This window comes from Phoxinus phoxinus, assembly GCF_949152265.1.
Source record: "Phoxinus phoxinus genome assembly, chromosome: 11".
NCBI classification, from domain to species: domain Eukaryota; kingdom Metazoa; phylum Chordata; class Actinopteri; order Cypriniformes; family Leuciscidae; genus Phoxinus; species Phoxinus phoxinus.
Genome location: NC_136886.1, coordinates 18,291,596 through 18,315,390, shown reverse-complemented (window position 1 = coordinate 18,315,390; position 23,795 = coordinate 18,291,596). Strand labels below are relative to the sequence as shown.

The 23,795-nt window shown below is 40.8% G+C and overlaps 1 protein-coding gene across 3 annotated transcripts in view; it reads right to left on the bottom strand.

The window, feature by feature from the left end:
• Positions 1 to 23,795, bottom strand: part of hs2st1b (heparan sulfate 2-O-sulfotransferase 1b) — an 86,466-nt gene that overhangs the window by 11,022 nt on the left and 51,649 nt on the right. The window contains exon 2 of one of the 3 annotated variants that reach the window (XM_079627912.1): positions 522 to 548. The exons of the other annotated variants lie outside the window; for them this stretch is intronic. Coding sequence (XP_079484038.1) covers positions 522 to 548 — 27 coding nt within the window. The remainder of the gene's footprint in view (positions 1 to 521; positions 549 to 23,795) is intronic. 3 annotated transcript variants of the gene reach the window in all.

Sequence of the window (23,795 nt, the reverse complement as noted above, 5' to 3'; positions counted from 1 at the left end):
GACTCCAACAAGGGGGTTTTCATGATGCCATAGAAGAACCACTTTTTGGTTCCAAAAAGAACCTTTCAGTGATCAGTACTTAAAATAACCATTTTATTTTCTTAAGTGTGCATTTAAAAAATCTAAAGAAGCTATTTGTGGAATGGAAAGGTTCAATTGATGTTAAATTATTTTTAAGGAACCATCATTGCCAATAACCTTTATTTTTAACTGTGTCTCGTGAGGGACCAACACTCAACAACAATACAAGAATTCTCCTGGTTCACATGGAGCCAATAGAGTTCAGGATGGTGACACCAAATATTAAAGTACCATTTAAAATACCATTTCCTAAATTAATAAATAAATACAAACTAAACCTGTATACTATCTGATGCATCACTGTACCAGAACGCAAAAAGAAAAAGTGGGCATGCCAGTGATTTTGTGCATTGTAATAGATTTTAAATTAAAATAATTAAATGTTGTTAAAATAATGGTTAGTTCACCCAAAAATGAAAATTCTGTCAAAATGTACTCACCCTCTTTTTTCCAAACCCGTATTTCTTCTGTGGAAAAAAAAATATTTAGAAGAATATTGGAAGCCAAACAGTTTCAATTCCCAATGAATTAGATTGTATTTGTTGTCCATATCAATCAGAACCAAAACTGTTTGGTTCCCAACATTCTTACAAATTTCTTTTTACATTCCACATCCTTCCAGTTTTGGGTGGACTATCTTTTAAATATTAATATTTTAACAGATAAAGATTAAAATAGTATGATATCTTCTGGAGTGTAAATAAACTAAATAACAGTGGAATGTTACGCTCCATGTGCTTATAATGGAAATGCACAGCAATCCTGCAAAACAAAAGCCAAGCAAAAAATAATGAAATCTTTCCCCAGTCATCGCACTATATCAAACACTCATTTTCCGCACAGCAATTATGCAAAGCTCAGTTTGCTAATAGACTCATCAGTCTTCAACAGTGCACGCCTACCAGTGCATTAAATAAGCCACTTAAAATATTGATCAAGTCTTAACAAGCCTCTGTGCATCAGCTGTACTGCTCTAAAACATCCTCCACCGCTGAGGACCCTAACCACACTCAGCCTGACATCCCATCTACACGACAAAACTAGGACACTCTCTTCACATCAACAGAGCCGTCTACACTGTGATCAACACAAAACACCCAAACTAGAACAATCCCCTAGCACATCCTCACCAGTACAATCCTGAATGGTAGACTGCAGTGCCATAACACTTAAAATCAGCTAATAATAATAATGTTGAACAATTCAATACAAATAATATTATATATATATATATATATATATTTATGTACTTGTATATGCACACTACCGTTCAAAAGTCATGTACAAGTAAGTCATTAAGTTGACTATGAAAAATAGCTTTTTTGCTAAACAAAAAATGTTAATTAATGTGCATTGTCCCTTTTAAATAAACATCAGATAAATAGATTGTAAAAAAATATATATAAAGGATGTAAATGATTGTGACACTGAAGAAGACTGGAATAATGGCTGCTAAAAATAAGCTTTTCCACCATAGGAATACATTACATTGCAAAATGCTATATAACAAAAACTTTTAAACTTAAACTTAAAAACTATTAACATTGTAATATTACCGTTTTCACTGTATGTTTTATCAAATAAATGCAGCTTTGATGAGCAAGACTCAGTAAGACAAAAATCTTACTGAACTGTATATAATTATGTATAACTTATATGCTTAATTACTATACTTATATGTATTAAATAAGTACAACTGTTTATTAAAACAATAAACATGAAAAAAAAAAAAAAACGGACTGATTGTGGAAGTTCGGATTTACAATGACCAATCCACAATATACAGTATATAAAAAAAATATATGGATGCCACATTCCATCATGGAAAACATGACGATACATAAGTTATGTATGTGATGTGGGTGCGACGATGTGGGTGCGACGGAGCACTCGTCTACACACTTCTGATATATTATGATTTGCACATGAAATATTTAAGCACACAAACACAATATATATATATATATATATATATATATATATATATATATATATATATATACATAAATACATATATATATATGTGTTATAGTAACTTTCATAAAGTCAGTTTAAAAAAATTTTTTTTTTGAATATTTTGCATGAAAGTTACACTTAATTTTAAGATGTCCTTCTTATAATTATACACTGTAAAACCTAACAGTGAAAGTCACTAATCGAAATGAGTACATTTTAACTTATTAATTACAATTAAGTTCAGAGTAAAATGAATTAACAGTTGTACTTATAAGGTTACGTCTAGAATTAGGATTTTGGGGTTAGCATTTAGGCATAATTTATTATTATTATTAATAGTACTAGTACATTACTAAGTACATGTAAGGTAAAGCTAAAAGTGTTACCCCAAAAACAATAATTCATATTTTGTATTTGTCCTTGACCATGCAATAGCATTGCACGAAGAAACAAATGTTTATAACAGCATATATAATAAGATTATAATGGCATAATTTAGTTTAGTCATGCTATTTGTTCTCAGCATTAAGCTCAGCTCTAGTGAAAAAGGCATCATATACAGAAGGTTGCGGGTGTAATAGGCGAGAAGTGATAAAGCCTGAAACTGGAGCTGTGTGTTTGTCCTCTGCAACACTAACAGAAGGCTGAATCTGCTCATAATGGAGAGGGATGGAGACGGCTCAGTCGTGTCATTGAGCATAGCGTCCATTACAGATCCAACTCCCTCCAGCTTCTTTACATAATCACAGCAGGAATGCATTTATCTCACTCATGCATCTTACAGTTTTCATCAATGATGGAGGGGAAAATCTCAGCTCTTCTCCCAGCAGAAGAGAAAAAAGGTTATAGCAGGCACGCTTGCATTGCTCATCTTAATTAGTAAAACAATCCGCTCTTTCCTGACACACAAACACCTTTCCAGGTGATTAAGCCTTTGATGGTGTTAAGAGGAGGATGCATAATTACAAGTGAAGCTGTTTGAGGTGTTTTTGCTTTTGTAATGAAACCAGGGTCTGGTGGGAGCTCATTAAAGTCTACGCGCATCTCTCGCTCTTCCTGGTTTACCGTTCTGCACAGTAGAGGGCAGCATCCTGCTACCAGGACAGGTGGCCGTGTAATTGGCAGGGGTTTTGGGATAGCTTTCCCTCATGGAGGCTCAGCAGGTTTCCTGGAGGCGTTTCATCCACTAATGATCAACTGTTGTCCACATCTATATCAGTGACATTATCTGATGGGGAGACAAACTGGACATTTTAAATAAAATGATGACGAACTGATCATGTTATTAGTGTAAATTATAGAGTGCTGCAGTGATCACTTTTTTTTTGGGCAAATCCAGAAGTCAGAATTGTCCTGGTTCCCTCAACAAATACACAATTTATTGATACTTTTGGATTATTGCAGAAAATAAACTCAGGAAAATAAAAATGATACATATAAATTGATTTACACACACACACACACACACACACACACACACACACACACACACACACACACACACACACACACACACACACACACACACACACACACAGAGATAGATAGATAGATAGATAGATAGATAGATAGATAGATAGATAGATAGATAGATAGATAGATAGATAGATAGATAGATAGATAGATAGATAGATAGATAGATAGATAGATAGATAGATAGATAGATAGATAGATAGATAGATAGATAGATAGATAGATAGATAGATAGATAGATGGATGGATGGATGGATAGATGGATAGATGGATAGATGGATAGATAGATAGATAGATAGATAGATGATTCATTCATGTTTTGTTCATCAAGACAATCTTCACAAATTAACAACATTTATGAATTGAGAAGCCTAAATATAAGTAAAGTAAAAAGCTAAATGTACAGCACTTTCTTTTTCCTGCAATCTACAAAATGCTTGTATTATGTGGAAAAGAGCAGGGGGTAATAACAGATTTTATTTTTGAATTTTTTAGGGTTTGAATGAATAGACGAGCATTCTTGAGCACAAACGAAGAAAATAACATCTATGTCCACCAACCCTGCCTGAACACTTATCCATAAATCTCATATTGTGTCAAGTTCATGATCTCCAGCAGGTGGCGCTTATCTGGAATTAACTGCATGGCATTCAGAGCATAAATGTTGTATGGGTTCCCTTTCGAAAGCTACAATCGATGCTGCGCTGCTTAGCGCATTGGGAACGTCTTTAATCGTGACCTGCTGTGAATATAGTGTGTAAACACGTCGATGAAATCGACCGGAAGTAATATAGCCTCGGTCGGTGACGTCAACGGCGCGCACCCGCGACGCGAGGCTATAATTAGATGAGCCGCAGGTGCATCGTCAGGTCTTTTGTCTTCAGAGATCTCTCTGTGTTTGGTGTGCAAGCATTTATCTCCTCTCTATCTACTACAGATCTTTGTTAGGAGTTATTTAGTTTATCACTGACAGTGTGCAGATTTTCTCTTTCTCATCTCTCTACGATCTAAAAAGGAGAAAGAGAAATGTGTCGACGGAGTAAGCGCTGTGTCCCTCCATGTTCTCGTCCTATGTCAGAACTGGATACACAAGCTTACTGCTTTGTTTGTTTGGAAAAGAGCATGCTGCCCTTGCGTTTGAGCATGGTGAATTCGAGCACAGTGGAATGTTCACAGTTAAAGTGCTTCGCGTTCGCTTTGCTTATTTCAAAGGGGTGGCACCCACAATGCGATTGTGGGGCTCGCGTGTCGATCTGGCTGAGAAGCGAGAGACGGGTGCGTCCTTTTCGCTCGCTCTCTCTCCAGATCGCGATGTCCTTTTGCCTGACTACCGAAGCGTGCCTCGGCGCTTCTTCGGCTCGGGCAGAGGACATTTAATCTCTTGAGTTTGCCGCCTACGAGCGTTCCTCCCGTGATAATAAAAGGAGAACTGCTCGGGGCGATCGTTCGTGCAGTGGCCAGACTACACTGATCACTCAAAGATTATAAATAAAGATGTAAATATAATATATATATTTATACATGACGTGTCTTTGTGCCCTCGACGTCGACCAATTCGACTATCGCAGGTGCAAAGGCACGCGATTATATGATGCTGTCTCAGATTGGAGAGACGCGCGCGAGCTTTCTCTCCCCTGGGATCGTATTATCACATGCATTTTCAGCGGGTCAGGCTGGTACCGCGCTGTACACTACAGGCATACCAGGCTGATCTTATGAAAGATTTAAATACAGCCTGTCATCCAGACCGTGTCTGATTGATATTTGGCTGTATTTATTGCTGATGAATTGAATGTTGATGAGAATCAGATATTCAATGCAATATATCAAATGCTTGTAATAATTTATTGTCTGGCTGTTCTTTGGCCACATTTAATTCTGAGGGATTAAATATTGTAAAAGCCATCTAAAAAATATATATATTATGATGGACTTTGAGAGTACCGACTCCGAGCACTTCTCTCGTTATGATAAAGCGTGTGAGAGGTTACTCGAGTTGGTGACTCGTGCAGTGGCCAGATTACAGCTAGACTGTCCTCCTTGAGGATCTCCATGACGTTAACTCGTGCATGGGGAAAACCTTATTCTTTGTGCCCTTGACGTCAATTTATTAGACTATCATGGGGGCATGTGCATACGATGATGCGCCAGTCCGAAGAGACGCTCGCTGGCTATCTCTTCTCTGTGGCTCATCGTCATTTAAGGAGTCAGCACTCCCCACCAAGCCGTGTATAATGTCATCCACGCTGGTGGGGGTCAGACTGGTGCTGCTCTGCACACTATGGCAGTGTTGCAGACGTACCAGGCTGATCTGATTTAAAAAAAGAGGGCTCAAAAGCAGAGTGTGGCGAGTTGCGTTCCCCCTCGTAATGACTGGGGACCGGTTTGTCGCGCTCAGCAGCCTCATAATATACCAGAGACAGAAATCCTGAGTTTTTTGTCCCAGGTCTGTGGGGGTGTGCCCCTCCGGGATAGGGCATGTAAAATACATCAATCAGCTCCTACCTGACACCCTCACGAAACCACTGTTACATCCCTGCCACCTTTGGTGATTCAGGGGGTAGCGGTGTCCAGCGAAATGTTGAAGGTTCTGTTGTTTCCTGTTATCGCCCAGGACACAGAACATTTAACATTCCCCCAATTCGAAGTATTAAATTTGGTACCCTTTAAGAGACTTTGGCAGTGTGAAAGCTACTGCCGAGTATCTCTTTTTGTGTCCTAAAGACAGTAAAAGGAATATGTTGCCCTCCTCGTTTTAACGGTGTGTTCCCACTACCATAAAACAGAAGTAGGCGCATCTGCTGTCACAAGAAAGAAATGGGGGACTGCGTCTGTTTTTAGATCTTTGAGGCTTGAACCGTTCCGTCAGAACGCTCAAGTTCAAGATGCTAACTATCAAGTAGATCGTGTTGCAAATTCAACATCATGATTGGATCTTCACGGTCGATCTTAAAGACGCATATTTTCACATAGAAATATTGCCACAACACAGGAAGTTCCCGAGGTTTGCTTTTGGGGGCGAAGCCTACCAATATCGGGTTCTTCCATTCGACCTAGCCATGTTACATAGACGATTGACTGATACTGGCACAGTCTCAGGAGCTTGCGCTTTCGACATCAATATCGATCCACGCTTCTCTCTATGGGGTTGAGTTGCAACGCTAAGAAGAGCGTTCACTCTCCAACGTGCTTGGGGTTTAAATGGGACTCTGTCACCATCGGGGGCACAACTGTCCCCCGCTTGTCAAGACCATTTTTTAACACCCTAAAGCAACATCTGGCTAGGTCAGGATAGGTCTCATGGCAGCTGCGTCCACAGGGATCCCTCTGGGCCTTTTGCACATGAGACCACTTCATTTGTGGCTCAAATTCCCCAAGGGCAAATAGAGGCAAGAGCACGCATTGGGTGCTTTGTGTCCTTTCTAAAAATCCATGTTTATGGTAAGTCACGCGCTGAACGCTTCGTGTACTTTCTAAAATCCATGTTTATGGTAAGGGTTACGCGCTGTAGCTTCGTTCCCTTTCTACGTGGTTCAGACCCCGGTTCCTCACCTTGGGTCCCACTCTTGGTGCGTCTTCTCGTCGCATAATGCTAACGACAGACGCCTGCCTGTCGGGCTGGGTAGCGGTCTTAAGTGATCGTCCAGCCCAAGGGTTTGGGGAGGCATCATCTTGACTAGCAAATCAATTGCCTCAAGTTGATGAAATATGTATTTCTGGCCCTGAAATACTTTCTCCCTCAGTTGAGAGGCTGTCATGTCCTAGGCTGTCATGTCCTAGTGCTAGAGCAGCAGCCTCTTACTTAAAATCACCAGGGAGGTCTACACTCACGCAATCTGTACAGAATAGTGAGGCAGATTTTCTCTGGGCCCAGGAAAAGTTCCTGTCACTCAGGGCAGTGTACATTTCCAGGGCATCTGAATGTGGGAGCAAATTTACTGTCCGGACAGAAATTACCAATGGGGGAGTGGAAATTCCACCCAGATGTAGTAAAACAGATCTGGATCAGATTTTATGAAGCGGAGGTGGACCTCTTCGCCGCCCAGCGGACAGCGCAATGTCTCCTCTTCTCTCTGAGTCACCCAGCCCCCTGGGTCTGGATGCGATTGCGCACACATGGCCCAAAATTCCCAAAATTTCCTCCAGTGGCTCTGCTCCTAGGAGTTCTAGCCAGAGTTCGCCAGCAAGGGTCTTGCCTCTTACTGATAGCGCTGCGTTGGCCGAACAGAGTATGGTTCTTGGAGATATTTCTCTCCTCAACGGCTCGCCATGGGCGATTCTGGAGAGGAGGGATCTTCTCAGGCGGAGGGTACGATATTCCATCCCAGGCCCAACCTGTGGAATCTTCATGTTTGGCCCCTGATGGGTACCAACTGAGGGACACTGGGCTTTCGCCTGCCGTTATTGGGACCATTCTAAGTGTTAGGACTCCCTCCACTAGAAAGAGTTATGCCAACAAATGGGGTGTCTTTGAAAGGTGGTGTGTTGTACATAATGCAGATCCGGTCAACTGCCAGATTGCTTCAGTTCTGGATTTCCTGCAGGAAAAATTATCAACAGGTACATGCCCCGCCACTCTCAAGGTTTATGTGGTCGCTCTTTGGCTTGCCACGCCTTGGTTGACGGGGTGCCACTCGGGAGACATCCTCTGCTCGCTCGCTTCAATATTGGGGCCAGATGACTGAGGCCTCCCGTAAGGACCAAAGATCCCTTCGTGGGACTTAGCAATAGTCCTAGAGGGTCTGGTTGAGACCCCCTTTTTAACCTCTAGAGTCAGCGTCTGATAAACTTCTGACCATAAGATGTTTTTTTCTTATGGCTATAACCTCTCTAAAAAGAATCGGGCACATGCAGGCTCTGTCAATATCGCCACCCTGCTTAGACTTTGCCCCAGGAATGGTGAAAGTGATTTTGCATCCTCATCCTGATTACCTGCCTAAGGTACCATTCTCGGCTGTACATCCGGTCACTCTAGAGGCCTTCTGCCTTCCACCGTTCACAACGCTGGAGCGGGAGAGATCTCACAGACTGTGTCCAGTCCGTGCCCTTCAGGCCTACGTCCACCGCACTAGCCAGTGGCGTAAGTCAGAGCAACTATTCGTTTGTTATGGGGGCAGCAACAGAGGTGCTGCCGCCACTAAACAGACCATGTCACATTGGGTCAGGGATGCTATTGCTCTTGCCTATGAGGCGCGCGGCCAAGCTTCGCCAACGGGTCTAAGGGCTCACTCCACCAGAGGGGTCGCCTCCTCTGCTGCCTTGGCAAGAGGTGCCCCCTTGCAGTTTGTTTGTGATGCGGCAGGCTGGTCCTCTCCGCACACATTCATAAGATTTTATAGTTTGGATGTTCATACCACTCCGGGCTCTCACGTCCTTGAGTCGACATCGCAAGCTAATGTCTAGGGCTTTCCTACGTTTCTTGTGAGCACACCTACACAGCCGTAGGGAGTCCAGACACCTTCAAGCACGGCGGCGTGGGTATTCTCGTTCCCAATGCGCTAAGCAGCGCAGCATCGATTGTAGCTTTCGAAAGGGAACTTCTCCGGTTACTTAACTGTAACCTTGTTCCCTGAGAAAGCGGAACGAGATGCTGCGCTACTTTGCCGTGCTGATGATGTCCCAGGACTGCTCTTCAGACAAAATATCCTGACGATGCACCTGCGGCTCATCTAATTATAGCCTCGCGTCGCGGGTGCGCGCCGTTGACGTCACCGACCGAGGCTATATTACTTCCGGTCGATTTCATCGACGTGTTTACACACTATATTCACAGCAGGTCACGATTAAAGACGTTCCCAATGCGCTAAGCAGCGCAGCATCTCGTTCCGCTTTCTCAGGGAACAAGGTTACAGTTAAGTAACCGGAGAAGTATTCTGTAGGTAAACCTAAAAATGTGTTTAAACAGAGCAGATATATCACTACAGCAACTAATCTTCTAATAATCTTTACATCTAAACTTCAAGGAATGAACATGTTACGAGTTAAGAAAGGGGTCAGAACAGTCATGCTTGGTGGAGGACAGGAAGAGAGATCTGTTAACTTAATATTTTGATATACACTTTCTCCAATAAGTACACACCCTTTCACTTTAATAGTGACTGAATTTCTTTTCAATCTCCCCACTAGCTATGCCCTATTCCGTACCTTTATTAGTATCCTAATTCAGTGCCTCTCCTCAGAAGAAAAGCTCCAGAGGAGTCATTGGTTTATTTGTAGCGAAGGTTGAAAAGCTGCCGCTATCAGACGTTTATCTGCTGGAATTCAAGCTTTTGTTGTTATTCTCACGAGGCAGAACTGAACTAGAGCACTGAAGTTCATCTCAATTGCAGGAGCAGCAGGAAGAACCCTCATCTGTGCTTGGAATAAGAGGTATGTGATCAGTAGAGCAGATCTCTCATCTCTGAGCGATGACAGCCGTCTTTAAATGTGTAAAAGCACGTCTGCACATGTGAGGATAGGTTTCTCCGTCGGGTTTGAAGCTCATTCAAACATGGGAAAAGATTACCTGCTTGAAACTGGAAAACAAACTTACCCTCACTTGTTTTACTTTGACTAAATCAGCTATTTTATGATCGTCTCAATATGCAGTGTTAGGAAATATGGAGGATTACAGTTCGAGTGTGACTTAATAAAATGAAGGAATCAGTTCATTTATTAATAAAAACATCTAAATAAATAGATAATCCGTAAATAATTTAATCTAAATAAATCCTATTTAATCTAAATAAATCGGACGTTTTAAAAAAAAAAGTACATTTATTTAGTGTGAATCTTTTTTTCATTGCAACAGGCAAATTGATTTAAAAGCAGGAATGGGTAATTGGATAAAGACATTTGTAAATTATAAAATACAAATTATGTAAATATTATAATTCAGAAAGTTAGTTACATTTACCAACATTTTACACACACACACAAAAACCCTTTAGAAAAATTATTTTTTGAATTAATGACCTGATAATTGATCCTTAATTTAATTTTCAGGAGGCACTCCTTGACAAGGAGAACATATGTGAAAAGGTATGTTTATACAGTATGTTTAATAAAGACATTAAACATATTAGTTTTTTTATATATACATTTTTAAAAGACTGTATTTGCCAACTATTGTTGACTAAAGATCAGAATACATTTGACCAAATTATGCAGAAATGTCATGCATATTTTCCCTGCAAATATTTTGTTAATAAAATAAGTCCCTTAAGCAGAAACCACTCGGCTGTTTAAAGAAATTGTATTTTTGTAGCAGGAAGTCATCGTTACATAGAGAAAACATGTCACAGGTCAAAGAAAGCCAAAAGAAAGCCAAAGAGAGTTTTTTTTTTTAACCTTTTAAACAAACAAGATGCCAGGTGGTGGCATCTCAGTGGTAATCAACTTGATGCAATTCAAGGCAGGCAGGAGTGTCGACATTATCGGAACATAAAACAAAGCTGAGATTAATGGCTGATAGGACTATAGGAGGGGGCAGGTGAGATGGATTGATCCCAATAACCTCTGCTGATTTAATTAGATACAAGCATATTTATCACCCATCTGTCATAGAGGAAGAGCATGGAGGACAGGAGCCGTGAGGCAGTACATTATCTCAGCACACCTGGCTCTGTAAACACCCGCCTGTCTCACGGGCCAATATCGTTGACAGGCGGCTCACCCTCTCCTGATTAAACCTCGCAATTTATTGTACGACACTTCGCCGTCTCAGCACTAACACAGTCCTCATTACTCTCTCTTGCTTTCTTTGTGCTCCTGCTCTACCTCTAACAGCTTTTTTAGCACATTTTTTTTAAATATGGACAAATATGCCAATTAGTGGGTTTTTATTAAATCAGTCAGCTTTCTACAGCGAGACGGATAAAATAAACGAATTGACGAAAAACGAAAGCGAACGTATCCGACTGATGAACAATCTGCTGTGATAGTCTTGTCATAATGAGAAATACATTTTTTTTAGTTCTCTTGAAGTTACAGTTAATAAAAGTTATAGAACAAAGATAATATATATTATTGTGTGTGTGCAACACAGATTATTACATCTGTCCATGAGCCTTTTTCATCATTCCAGTCATTGTGTGAATGAGTTTTATTCAGTTCTCCACTCCAGTGCTCTCATCAGACAGAGTATACCAAACCATTCAGAAAATCTACAGCAAAGTAGTCATTTTAAACAAAAGCCCAGACCTTTTTGTTCAGATTATGCAATAATGGGAACATTGGAACATCTCCGAGAAAGTTTTACCATGCTAACTGTCGCAACTGAACACGACACGCTGTTTGAAGACGCTAAATGGAGACATTTGACTGCTCCTGCGGAGGGAAGATTTCTATGGTCCTATCGGCAACTATAACTGTAGCAGAGTTTGATGGCATCATTTAATCCTGGGTCTCACTACCAATCAAGATGTGATTGAAAACAATGACAAAATTCTTTAAAATGCCCATTAACCAAGAAACTGCTGTTCAAGAGCACTCACCAATCCCTTACTTTCATTACAGCCCGATGTCTTTAAAACGAGATGATAAACATTGCAGACGACACCTAAAATGACAGCCACTGGCCTGCACAGGACACTATATGTCCACTCCAGATGACATAAAGATAGAAACAAGGTATCAGAGGGATGAGAGAGTCTGTGAAGGTCAGAGTCAGTTGAATGGTGTTAAACTGACTGGAGACCAGTTCTGACATGACAGTTCAGCTTAGCTGAAAGAAAACAACAACAAAAACAAGGTGCCTGTGGACCTTTAACCATACAACCTTTGATTCCTTTTGGGGCACAAGGGCAAAATGTAGCATATTTTTGGCACTGACTCAGAGCAATTAAAAATATTACTTTGACCTTAACCTTCACACAAGTACATGGAGCTGCAGCGATCTCAGGTGATGTGTTTGCTAAGGCAATTGGAGCTGCAACAACTATGATAATTTAAATAATAAAAATAAACATCACATTTTATTAAATAATCGCATCTGTACCCTGGCCTGTACATAGAAAATATCCATCAGTCATGTCACTTTACAGTGGTGAACTGAATAACCAACCCGATCTCAAGACAATTCGTACAAATTTTACGAGGTGGCTAATAGCGTGCCGCACGAGTGCTATTTTTAGACCGCAAGGCCGCGTGACGTCAGCAACGTAAACCGGAAGGGGGTCAACATAGAAGCGCGCTCGCTTATGATTCATGCTAGTACTGCTTGTTTTCTGCCGGTTATCCCTCAAATAAGAACATGCCGAGTAAACACTGCTGCTATGGAACTTGCAGAAACGACTCCAGACACTATGACCGTCCACATATGAAGGATGTATTCTTTATTCGTTTCCCGAAGCCAAAAACCCAGAGGGATAAATGTGAACGATGGGTAAACTTGTGCGGACGTCCAAAAGACCAGTTCAATGTTGTTGGTTGTGACCAAGTAGCATTAGCGATCGCTAAACAAAAAATAAATACATTAATAATAATAAGGTAACACTTTACAATACGGGTGCACTAATCTGCATTAATTCATGCTTAACTAATGCACAGATAATCATGTGTTAATGTATGACTCATGAGGAACTAAACCATTAATTAATGATTACTGCATCAGCAACTAATAAAGATTCTAAATGATTAATAGATTAAGTAATATATGAATTGTTATTAATTAAATGTGTGATAATGTATTAATTCCTTAAGAACTTATTTTATTAACTAAAAGTTTAAATGAATGTGTTAATTACCACAGTTGGTCAAAGTCATGTACTTCAACTTCCAGTTGCCTGCTTTAATTAATTACTACTTAATCTTAATCATTTAGAATCTTTATTAGTTGCTGATGCAGTAATCATTAATTAATGGTTTAGTTCCTCATGAGTCATACATTAACACATGATTATCTGTGCATTAGTTAAGCATGAATTAATGCAGATTAGTGCACGGTCCGTATTGTAAAGTGTTACCAATAATAATATAAATTACCCCCAACAACTGTCAGACGTAAGACAACCAGAGGACATAGTATATATGACAGACAGGACATAGGTTGGTAAAATATAGCTTGTTGAAACTGCAAAATGTCACTGTCAGTGGCGTAAGGCGATGTTTTTTTGGGGAGAAATTCTGTCGATAACAATCTACCTCTGGATCAGGTCGGCTCTTTTTCCCGTCTTTTTCAGCCCTCTACACTCAAGCCATCTCTTCAATTGAATATTTGTATGTTCTTCTACTTCTATACCAGTGAATTTGGCACCGGGGACATCATTTTCGGACAGAGTTAGCAGGTTTAGCTCAGTAGACATCTCGTCCGTAAACTGTTTACATGCGTCTAGCATGAGTGACACGCGCGAGTTTGACCCCCATAGCAACCGTCGCTAGCTTCATGAATATTAATGAGAAAAGGTGACGTATATCGTGCGGTACGCTATTTGTACGAATTCATACGACCTCACTCGTACAAATGTGTAAGATTTTTGCTAAATCGTACATATTTTACGAGTTGTCCAATTGGTATGAATTCGTACGAATGACCTACCTCTAACCCCGCCCCTAAACCTAACCGCCACTGGGGTTTAGACAAATCGTACGAATTCGTACAAGTGAGGTCGTACGAATTCGTACAAGTGAGGTCGTACGAATTCGTACAAGTGAGGTCGTATGAATTCGTACAAGTGAGGCCGTATGAATTCGTACGAATCAGTCACATTTTACTCACTCGTACGAATTGGTTGTGAGATAGCATTGGAATAACACATACAAAATGCATCTTTAGTAATTAATACAACAAATTAAAATTTTACAAGACTTGGGGTGAATTCAGTAGGTGAAGTAGGTGAATTCAGTTTGATTGGGACACTTTTTCCGTCATCTCAAATGGCAAAATGTGTACGAATCAACCTTAATTCATCTGCTACATTTTGATTTTCAAAAACGGAAATCACTGAAATCAATAAAAATTGTAGTTTAGTAAGTGATTCAGACTGATTCAGCAAGCTCATTCAGTGAATGATTCGTCAGACTGAGTTTGTCAGTCTTTTTAAATGATTCATTAAAAGAACTAGCTTGTTACGTTCCACGTGCGTTTCGCTGGCGTGGGAATGTTGTTGTTGTTTTTGCTCGCTGATGCACTACACGTGTGTTGTGCGTTCATTGAGTTTTCTTTCTGTTTTGGCCCACCTCTAGGTCGCTGTGACTGGCTGACTCATCTGCCAGTCATCATTAGGGCGGAGTCCAGAACCAATCAGAGGCAGTCCAGCTGGTTAAGAGAGACGGCGGGTTCATTCAGTGTTGAGCTCTCTCCCTCTCTCGTGGCAGCAAGTTGTTACGCGTTGTGCTGAGTTTTTGTATGCTCCTTAGCGAGTTTGTTTGTCAAATCTAGTCTCCTCGGAGAAGTGTGCTATGTGCTTTGGAGTTTGTTTCTAGTTTGTAATTTGTTTAGTATTACGTGTGTATCACTAATATACATCTCAGCTATAGCCTAAAGTTTTCCTGGGAAGGAACGTTAGGTCAGTATATCGCGATATACATTCTGCCCGTAGCTGTTTTTGTGTATATACACACCAGGTAAGAGGTGAGCGCCACCCCTTGTATTTCTATTATTAGTTAGGATATTTAGGCGCCGGATGCGCGAAGTTATCGGTTTGTTTTCTGCATTTTCCTTTGGTTAGGCTTAGGGATCAGGTAAGGATTGTTCTGTTATGTTTTGTTCTTTTCTTTGGCGCCACTTAAGTTCTTTCCCATTTTTCTTTATTTATTTGTTGCATTGTACATAGCGCACAGACATATAATTGTTTTGACTGGATTCAGTGGCTTCGGCTTTTTGTATAATAAATACTCCAGTCAAATTTCTCTCTCAGAAGTTGTCTGTCATGTTTCCTTCCACCACATTTTACCCACCAGTAGTATTTTAATATCCTTAATGTTATGTATATTTCCTAGACACTTTAATATCGTAACATTAAATGGGGGCTCGTCCGGGATAATAAAATATTGATAAATAAAAATATTAATATTCATATTTTTCCCGAGATATTGATTACTGCTGGTGTGGATGGTGAAAGGACCATGTTCAGTACTTTTTCTGTAGAGTAGGAAGGCTCGCAAGGTAGTGATTAGCCGATGGGCTGTTTTGGAATTTGGTTAGTAATTTTGATAGGATTAAGCATGGCTGATTTTGATTTGGACGCTTTCGTAGGTTCACCTACAGTGGAACAGCTTGGTAAATGTAGAAAAGAGGATCTGCTGTGTATCGCTGCTCATTACAAAATTGTTGTCTCGAAACAGTTGCGTAAATTGGAGATTAGGTCTGCTGTATCTATAGGGTTGGTGGAATTGGGTGTGCTAACGCTGTCTGCAGGTGTCCGTGAAGTTATCGCTGAAGCTGACGGTCGCTCAGGTGAAGAGGGGCGGAGCAAAGCTGCTGAGGTGGAGGTTTCCGAAACTAAGGCTGCTTCGCCGCCCTCCTATCCTTTTTCTCCCGGCTCGGATGGGTCTGGAGGTGGTGCGCGACTAAAAGTACGCTTAGCGCGGGTGCAGGTAGAGGCACGCGAACGCGCAGAAAAACGTCGACTGGAGGCAGATATGAAGTTTCGACTTGAAGTTCGCAAACTTGAAATTGAAGCAGACACGCAGATTAAGCTGCGTGAACTTGAGTTAGCAGCGAAAGAAACACCGGTTCCGGTTACACAACCTACACAATTGGCAGACGCTGATTTGGCGGGGAACACTTTTCAGGTCAGCAGACATATCTCTCTAGTACCACAATTTCGAGAAACAGAGGTTGACGCGTATTTTCATATATTTGAGCGAATTGCGTCCACACTTCAGTGGCCTAAAGAGGTCTGGTCGTTGCTGTTACAGTGCAAACTCACTGGTAAAGCTCAAGATGTTTGTGCTGCATTATCCTTAGAGGATAGCGTGAATTATGAAGCAGTGAAAACTGCAATATTGCGCGCTTATGAGCTTGTACCCGAAGCCTACAGACAACGGTTTAGAAGTCATCGGAAGAATTCTAATCAGTCATTTGTTGAATTTGCGAGGGAGAAAAGCGTCTTGTTTGATAAATGGTGCACTTCGAGTAAGGTAAATGATTTAAAAGACATTCGAGAATTAATTCTTTTAGAGGAATTCAAAAATTGTTCATCTGAGCGTGTTGTCGTTTATTTAAACGAACAGAAAGTGACATCGGTATCACAAGCTTCTGTCCTTGCAGATGAATTTACACTGACACATAAAAATGTTTTTATTCCTGCACGTTCTGAGAGAGCTACGCCTTTTCAAGTGAGTTCGAATAATTCATCACGTCCGAAAACTGCGACTGTGAAATCGAAAGAGGACCGTGAATGTTTTTATTGTCACAAACCCGGTCATTTAATTGCCGAGTGTTTCGTGTTAAAACGGAAACAATCGAATTATGTGCCTAAGACCGCTGGTTTTGTTAAAGTAGTTGATCCTGTTGAAATTGAGCGTAATGATAAACCTGATTCCAGTTACGCACCTTTTCTACTGGAAGGGTTAATTTCTGTTACAGGGAACTCGGAGGAGCAAATACGCGTGAAGATGCTCCGTGACACTGGGGCCATGCAGTCGTTTATTTGTGCTGATGTACTGCCGTTTTCTGACCAAACTTTTTGTGATAGTCATGTCCTAGTGCAGGGCATAGAGATGGGTCTTGTTCAAGTTCCGTTGCACCAGATTCATCTCGAGTCAGAACTGTGTACAGGTTTTGTGAAGGTAGCCGTTCGGGAGAGTTTGCCTGTATGTGGAGTACAGTTCATTTTGGGAAATGATTTAGCCGGTGGGAAAGTCATGCCCTTGCTGGAAGTATCTAATAATCCTGTTGTGTCGGACCAGCCTGATGATCTGGCAAAGTTTTTTCCCGATACTTTTCCAGTCTGTGTGGTCACGCGAGCTCAGGCTCGTAAGACGGATGCTGAAGATTTAGCTACATCTTTTATTGCACCTGTTTTTATTAATGACACGTTACCCGATGAGAGTAAGATTGTTAAAAATTTGCCTGTTTTAAACACTCCAGAGGTGAAGCTGCGTGTGACGCGCGAGAGGGTTATTGCCGCTCAGAATGAGGATGAGAGTTTACAAAATTGCACTGCCGCTGCTGTACCACTGGAGAAAGCACGAGAGAGGAAAACTGCTTATTTTATTGAGAATGGTTTACTGATGCGTAAGTGGTGCTCTGATGTTTCTGATGATGCTGAATGGACTACTGTGTATCAGATTGTGATTCCAACCTGTTACAGACAGCAAGTGCTCTCCTTAGCTCACGATCACGATCTGTCGGGGCACTTAGGAATTAAGAAAACGTATTACAGAGTTTTGAGGCATTTCTTTTGGCCTCGATTAAAAACTGATGTTACACATTTCTGTCGTACCTGTCGCATCTGCCAAATCACCGGCAAACCGAACCAGGTAATCCCCAGTGCTCCACTCGTGCCTATTCCAGCGATAGGAGAACCGTTCGAACATGTTATCGTGGACTGTGTCGGGCCTTTGCCTAAGTCTAAGACCGGTAACCAGTTTCTGTTGACTATAATGTGCACTGCAACAAGATTTCCTGAGGCAATTCCTTTGAGAAAAATTACAGCACCCGTTGTGACTAGAGCACTTGTAAAATTCTTCTCTACGTTTGGGTTACCAAAAGTGGTGCAATCAGATCAAGGCACTAATTTTCTTTCGAAGATTTTTACACAAGTGTTATCTAGTTTAAACATATCTCATCGGATTGCAAGTGCTTATCACGCTGAAACCCAGGGAGCGCTCGAACGTTTTCATCAAACGTTTAAGTCAATGCTCAGGAAATATTGCATGGAGACAAATAAGGAGTGGGATGAGGGTGTACCGTTGCTCCTTTTTGCGATCAGAGAGGCAGTTCAAGAGAGTCTTGGGTTTAGCCCTGCTGAGTTGGTCTTTGGACACACTGTCAGGGGACCCTTGAAGATGCTTAAGGAGGACCTAATGTCTTTTGAGTCTAGCCCATCACTGAATGTGTTGGACTATGTGAGCAAGTTCCGTGAACGATTACATAAGGCTTGTTCGATGGCGAAAGAGTCACTCGAAGTTGCGCAGAGAAAGATGAAATGTCTTTTTGATCGTAAAGCTGTACCACGTTCTTTTAACAAGGGCGATAAAGTGTTGGTATTGCTGCCCATGGTAGGCTCCGCGTTATCAGCACGATTTTCTGGACCATATGAGGTGGTCAGAAAAATTAATAATACAGACTATGTAATCGGAACGCCCGATAGGAAACGAAAAACTCGTGTGTGTCACGTGAACATGTTAAAGACCTTTCATTGCAGAGGAGCTGTCCAGCCTGATGTTTTGCCGGCAGAGGAAACTGTTGTTCCCATGTCATCTCCTGTTCCTGTCTCGGTAGCCTGCGCGGCTGTTGAACTCGCTGATCCTGAGGATGATGGAGTAATTGTACGTCATACTCACCAGCAATGTGCTCGACTCAAGAACTCGGAGGTAATGTCTGACCTTACATCTTTTATATCGCATTTAACTGAACAACAAGGATGTGATATTGTGCAGCTACTCAATGATTTTCTTACTTTATTGAATGATGTTCCTTCTCGCACCACAGTTTTAGAGCATGATATTAATGTGGGTGATGCTGTTCCGATCAAGCAACATGCGTATCGCATGAATTCAGTGAAGAGAGACCAAATGCGAAAAGAGGTTGAGTATTTGTTAGAGCATGGATTGGCTCAAGCCAGTTGCAGTCCCTGGAGTTCTCCGTGCTTACTGGTACCGAAGAGCGACGGCACTGCTCGGTTTTGTACTGACTATCGTAAGATTAATGCATTAACTGTACCAGATTGCTTTCCATTGCCGCGTATGGAAGATTGCATTGACAACATCGGTTCGGCTCGTTACGTCAGTAAATTAGATTTATTAAAAGGGTACTGGCAGGTACCGCTTACGGCTCGTGCTTCCAACATCTCCGCTTTTGTGACACCCGACAGTTTCCTGCAATACTCTGTGATGGCGTTCGGAATGCGTAACGCACCGGCTACTTTCCAACGACTCGTTAACCTTGTGTTGTCCGGGGTGCCGAAGAGTAACGCGTATCTTGACGATTTAGTAGTTTATTCGTCCGACTGGTCAGAGCACATCTCTTTATTGAGAACTGTTTTCGAGCGATTAGAGAAGGCTTCTTTGACCTTAAACCTAGCTAAATGTGAATTTGGTCAGGCTACAATCACGTATCTAGGGAAGGAAGTGGGTCAAGGGCAAGTGCGCCCAATCGAAGCGAAAGTCACTGCGATAGCCGAATTTCCTGCTCCAACCACCCGTCGAGAACTTCGTCGTTTTCTAGGGATGGCCGGCTATTATCGCAGTTTTTGTCGAAACTTTTCGACGATTGCACAGCCGTTGACTTCACTCCTCAGTCCGTCGCGAACGTTTTTATGGTCTGCTGAATGTCAGCATGCTTTTACCTCAGTCAAAGATCTTATGTATAATGCACCTGTTTTAGCCGCTCCAGACTTTGATTCTGCTTTCAAGCTCGATGTGGATGCGAGTTTTGTGGGTGCTGGGGCTGTGCTAATTCAAGCAGGTAAAGATGGTATTGACCATCCCGTTTGTTATTTCTCTCGCAAGTTTAACAGACACCAGTTAAACTACTCGACGATCGAGAAGGAGGCATTAGCGTTGCTGATGGCCCTTCAACATTTCGACGTTTATGTTGGTTCAAGTGTTCGTCCAGTTACAGTGTTTACCGATCACAATCCGTTGGTTTTCTTGTCTCGTATGTATAATCAGAATCAGCGTTTGATGCGCTGGTCTCTGATTGTACAGGGATATAACTTGGTTATCAAACATAAGAAAGGCGTAGAAAACGTGATCGCGGATGCACTGTCTAGAGTTGCCTGTTGCGGCGTCTGAGTATTCGGTTGAACAACTATATGTTATTTGTTGTTTATTTTTTTTGCTACATATAGTTGGTTCTTAAGGGGGAGGGTGTTACGTTCCACGTGCGTTTCGCTGGCGTGGGAATGTTTTTGTTGTTTTTGCTCGCTGATGCACTACACGTGTGTTGTGCGTTCATTGAGTTTTCTTTCTGTTTTGGCCCACCTCTAGATCGCTGTGACTGGCTGACTCATCTGCCAGTCATCATTAGGGCGGAGTCCAGAACCAATCAGAGGCAGTCCAGCTGGTTAAGAGAGACGGCGGGTTCATTCAGTGTTGAGCTCTCTCCCTCTCTCGTGGCAGCAAGTTGTTACACGTTGTGCTGAGTTTTTGTATGCTCCTTAGCGAGTTTGTTTGTCAAATCTAGTCTCCTCGGAGAAGTGTGCTATGTGCTTTGGAGTTTGTTTCTAGTTTGTAATTTGTTTAGTATTACGTGTGTATCACTAATATACATCTCAGCTATAGCCTAAAGTTTTCCTGGGAAGGAACGTTAGGTCAGTATATCGCGATATACATTCTGCCCGTAGCTGTTTTTGTGTATATACACACCAGGTAAGAGGTGAGCGCCACCCCTTGTATTTCTATTATTAGTTAGGATATTTAGGCGCCGGATGCGCGAAGTTATCGGTTTGTTTTCTGCATTTTCCTTTGGTTAGGCTTAGGGATCAGGTAAGGATTGTTCTGTTATGTTTTGTTCTTTTCTTTGGCGCCACTTAAGTTCTTTCCCATTTTTCTTTATTTATTTGTTGCATTGTACATAGCGCACAGACATATAATTGTTTTGACTGGATTCAGTGGCTTCGGCTTTTTGTATAATAAATACTCCAGTCAAATTTCTCTCTCAGAAGTTGTCTGTCATGTTTCCTTCCACCACATTTTACCCACCAGTAGTATTTTAATATCCTTAATGTTATGTATATTTCCTAGACACTTTAATATCGTAACATAGCTCATAAAATACATTTGTTCATGAATCAGACACACTGATTGGCTGTTTGTGCACTCCGAAAGGAAAACTCGATAGAAATATTTGTTTACTCGCCATTGGCATGCTCACAATTTGGGGAATACATAACTCCTTTTCCCATGCCGCTGTATTCAGCAGCACTGAGTTGCAGGAAACACGGTCACTTATTAATGACCCAGAACAAAACACTTACTGTAGCAATATCTTAGCATAACAACCCAGGACACCTTATCAATTGGCAGAGAGTTTTGCATGGACAAGCACAGAATAATATTTTCTAAAATCTAGTTTCAGATTAGACTTAGTGTAAGCTTGCTTTTAAAACCCTAAGTAAAAATAGGCAAAGCTGTGTTTGAGGAGTGGGAGGTATAATGAGGTTGCATCCTCATTTCATCATTCAGTCCACAGAAAGAGGATTTAACAAAGAAAAAAAAGGACCTGTCGAGAAGACACATGCCTCAAGACACCCGAAAAAGGAAGAAACGACCTGAAGCTTTCTGCAATTGAACTGCTGTTGAACCCATTTAATGTTAATGCAATACTGTTTCTCTGTCTTTATGCCTGTTTATTTATTCAAGATGGAACACTGTAAAGTTTGATCCACAACTGAACTGAAAATATTTTTTTTTCATTTCTGAGTGTTTCCCTGGCGTTTAGCGAACAAACAAATGGTAAACATCACAAAAGCAGAGCTCAATCTCTGTGAAATTCTGCTACCATATGATGGGAATTTTAAGCTTCTGTCTTTCATTTTGCCTCTGGAAACAGAGTTAAGCAAACAGACAACGCACTAAGAGTAGTGACTTTATTTACATGATCCATGTGCTCCTATTAAGAATGCATTCAAATATGGCTGATACTAGATACACGCTTGAATTGTGACTTGCCTACACTGTTGTGCATTATTCTTTTTGTTGGTTGTTGTTTTTTGGCATTTTTTTATGTATAAAAAGATATCAAAATATATTTGATGTTAGTTATGAGGAGTAAAGTTTTGTACCAATAATATTGTATTATGGACAAGTAAACAAAACAACATGTAGTTTACAGATGTTCTGACCAATGTTAATTGCTGCAGTCTATTTAAAATGTTTATTGAATCTGAATGAATTATTTAAAAAAAAATTGGTTTGAATGAATGACTCACTCATGAATGAAATATTTCACTTGTTTCATTACTGGATGAATCAGCGTTTTTTGAGCGAATCTCTTGAATTAATGATTCAATGCCAAATACATTATAGTGTTTATAACCGAAACATGAACTTTTATCACAGTTCTTCTGTGATATGAATATTTGTAACACAGAAATAACGATAGATCGTTGTCGTGTAAACATACCCTAAACACAGTTCCATAAAATAGTTTATTCTAACATTTAGTTTTCCATTTAGAGCAGCATTTTACCATAAAGTGCCAAGAATAACTGACAAAAATCTGTGATGCCCGCAAGCATGCCTTAAAGCTGTTGTTAGCAATCTCTTCCATTATCCGACTCATCTTGCTAGAAGCTGGCTTCAGTAAATCCTCTTGTCCCAATTAAAACGCACTCAGTGCTTTGATGCCACTTGATCTCACTGCCTCCTTAACCCCAGGGATTTTCAGCACTAGGGGGCGATCACTGTCTCTTTCCTTTCAAATCGGCAGACAAGACAAGCTTTGGCTAATGCTTGTTCCCAATTAGCAAGTGTTACACTTCCCAATGTATGGTTAGGGCTCACAGCTTAATGAAATTACAGCAGTCAGACGACACACTGTGGGGAGCAGAGTGAGACAGTGAGGCAGAGTGGCCAAATCCTCAGCCCATTGTGCAGTGGCCTAGATTTAGATACCTCCCTTTCAAAACCCCAACCATGAAACCATTCCGATTCCTGCAAATGAATTGCACCATGCATTAATGTTATCTGCCACTAACCATACTGCTTATGCAGCACGCAAATCTCTGCAGTAAAACAGATGAGAATTATTCTGGCCAAAAACCACCCAATTCGACAGTAAGAGACAGTTTGATCGACATGCAAGGTGGTCAACTGTTTTTTTTTTTTTTATGTGCAGTTTAAGGACAGGTCTAAATTATATATCCTACATTATGTAAGGGATAATGTACAGTCAGTCAAAATTGCTACATGAACCCTGACGCAACATTTTTTTATTTATTATCCCAATTATTACACAGCAACATAATAAATAAACACATTGACATTAAATATTTAGTTAAATTCATTTTATTTGCTTACTTTACACACTAAACACATGCAAAGCTAGGAAACCAACACAGCAGTCTATACGAACGAAAGAAAGAAAGAAAGAAAGAAAGAAAGAAAGAAAGAAAGAAAGAAAGAAAGAAAGAAAGAAAGAAAGAAAGAAAGAAAGAAAGAAAGAAAGAAAGAAAGAAAGAAAGAAAGAAAGA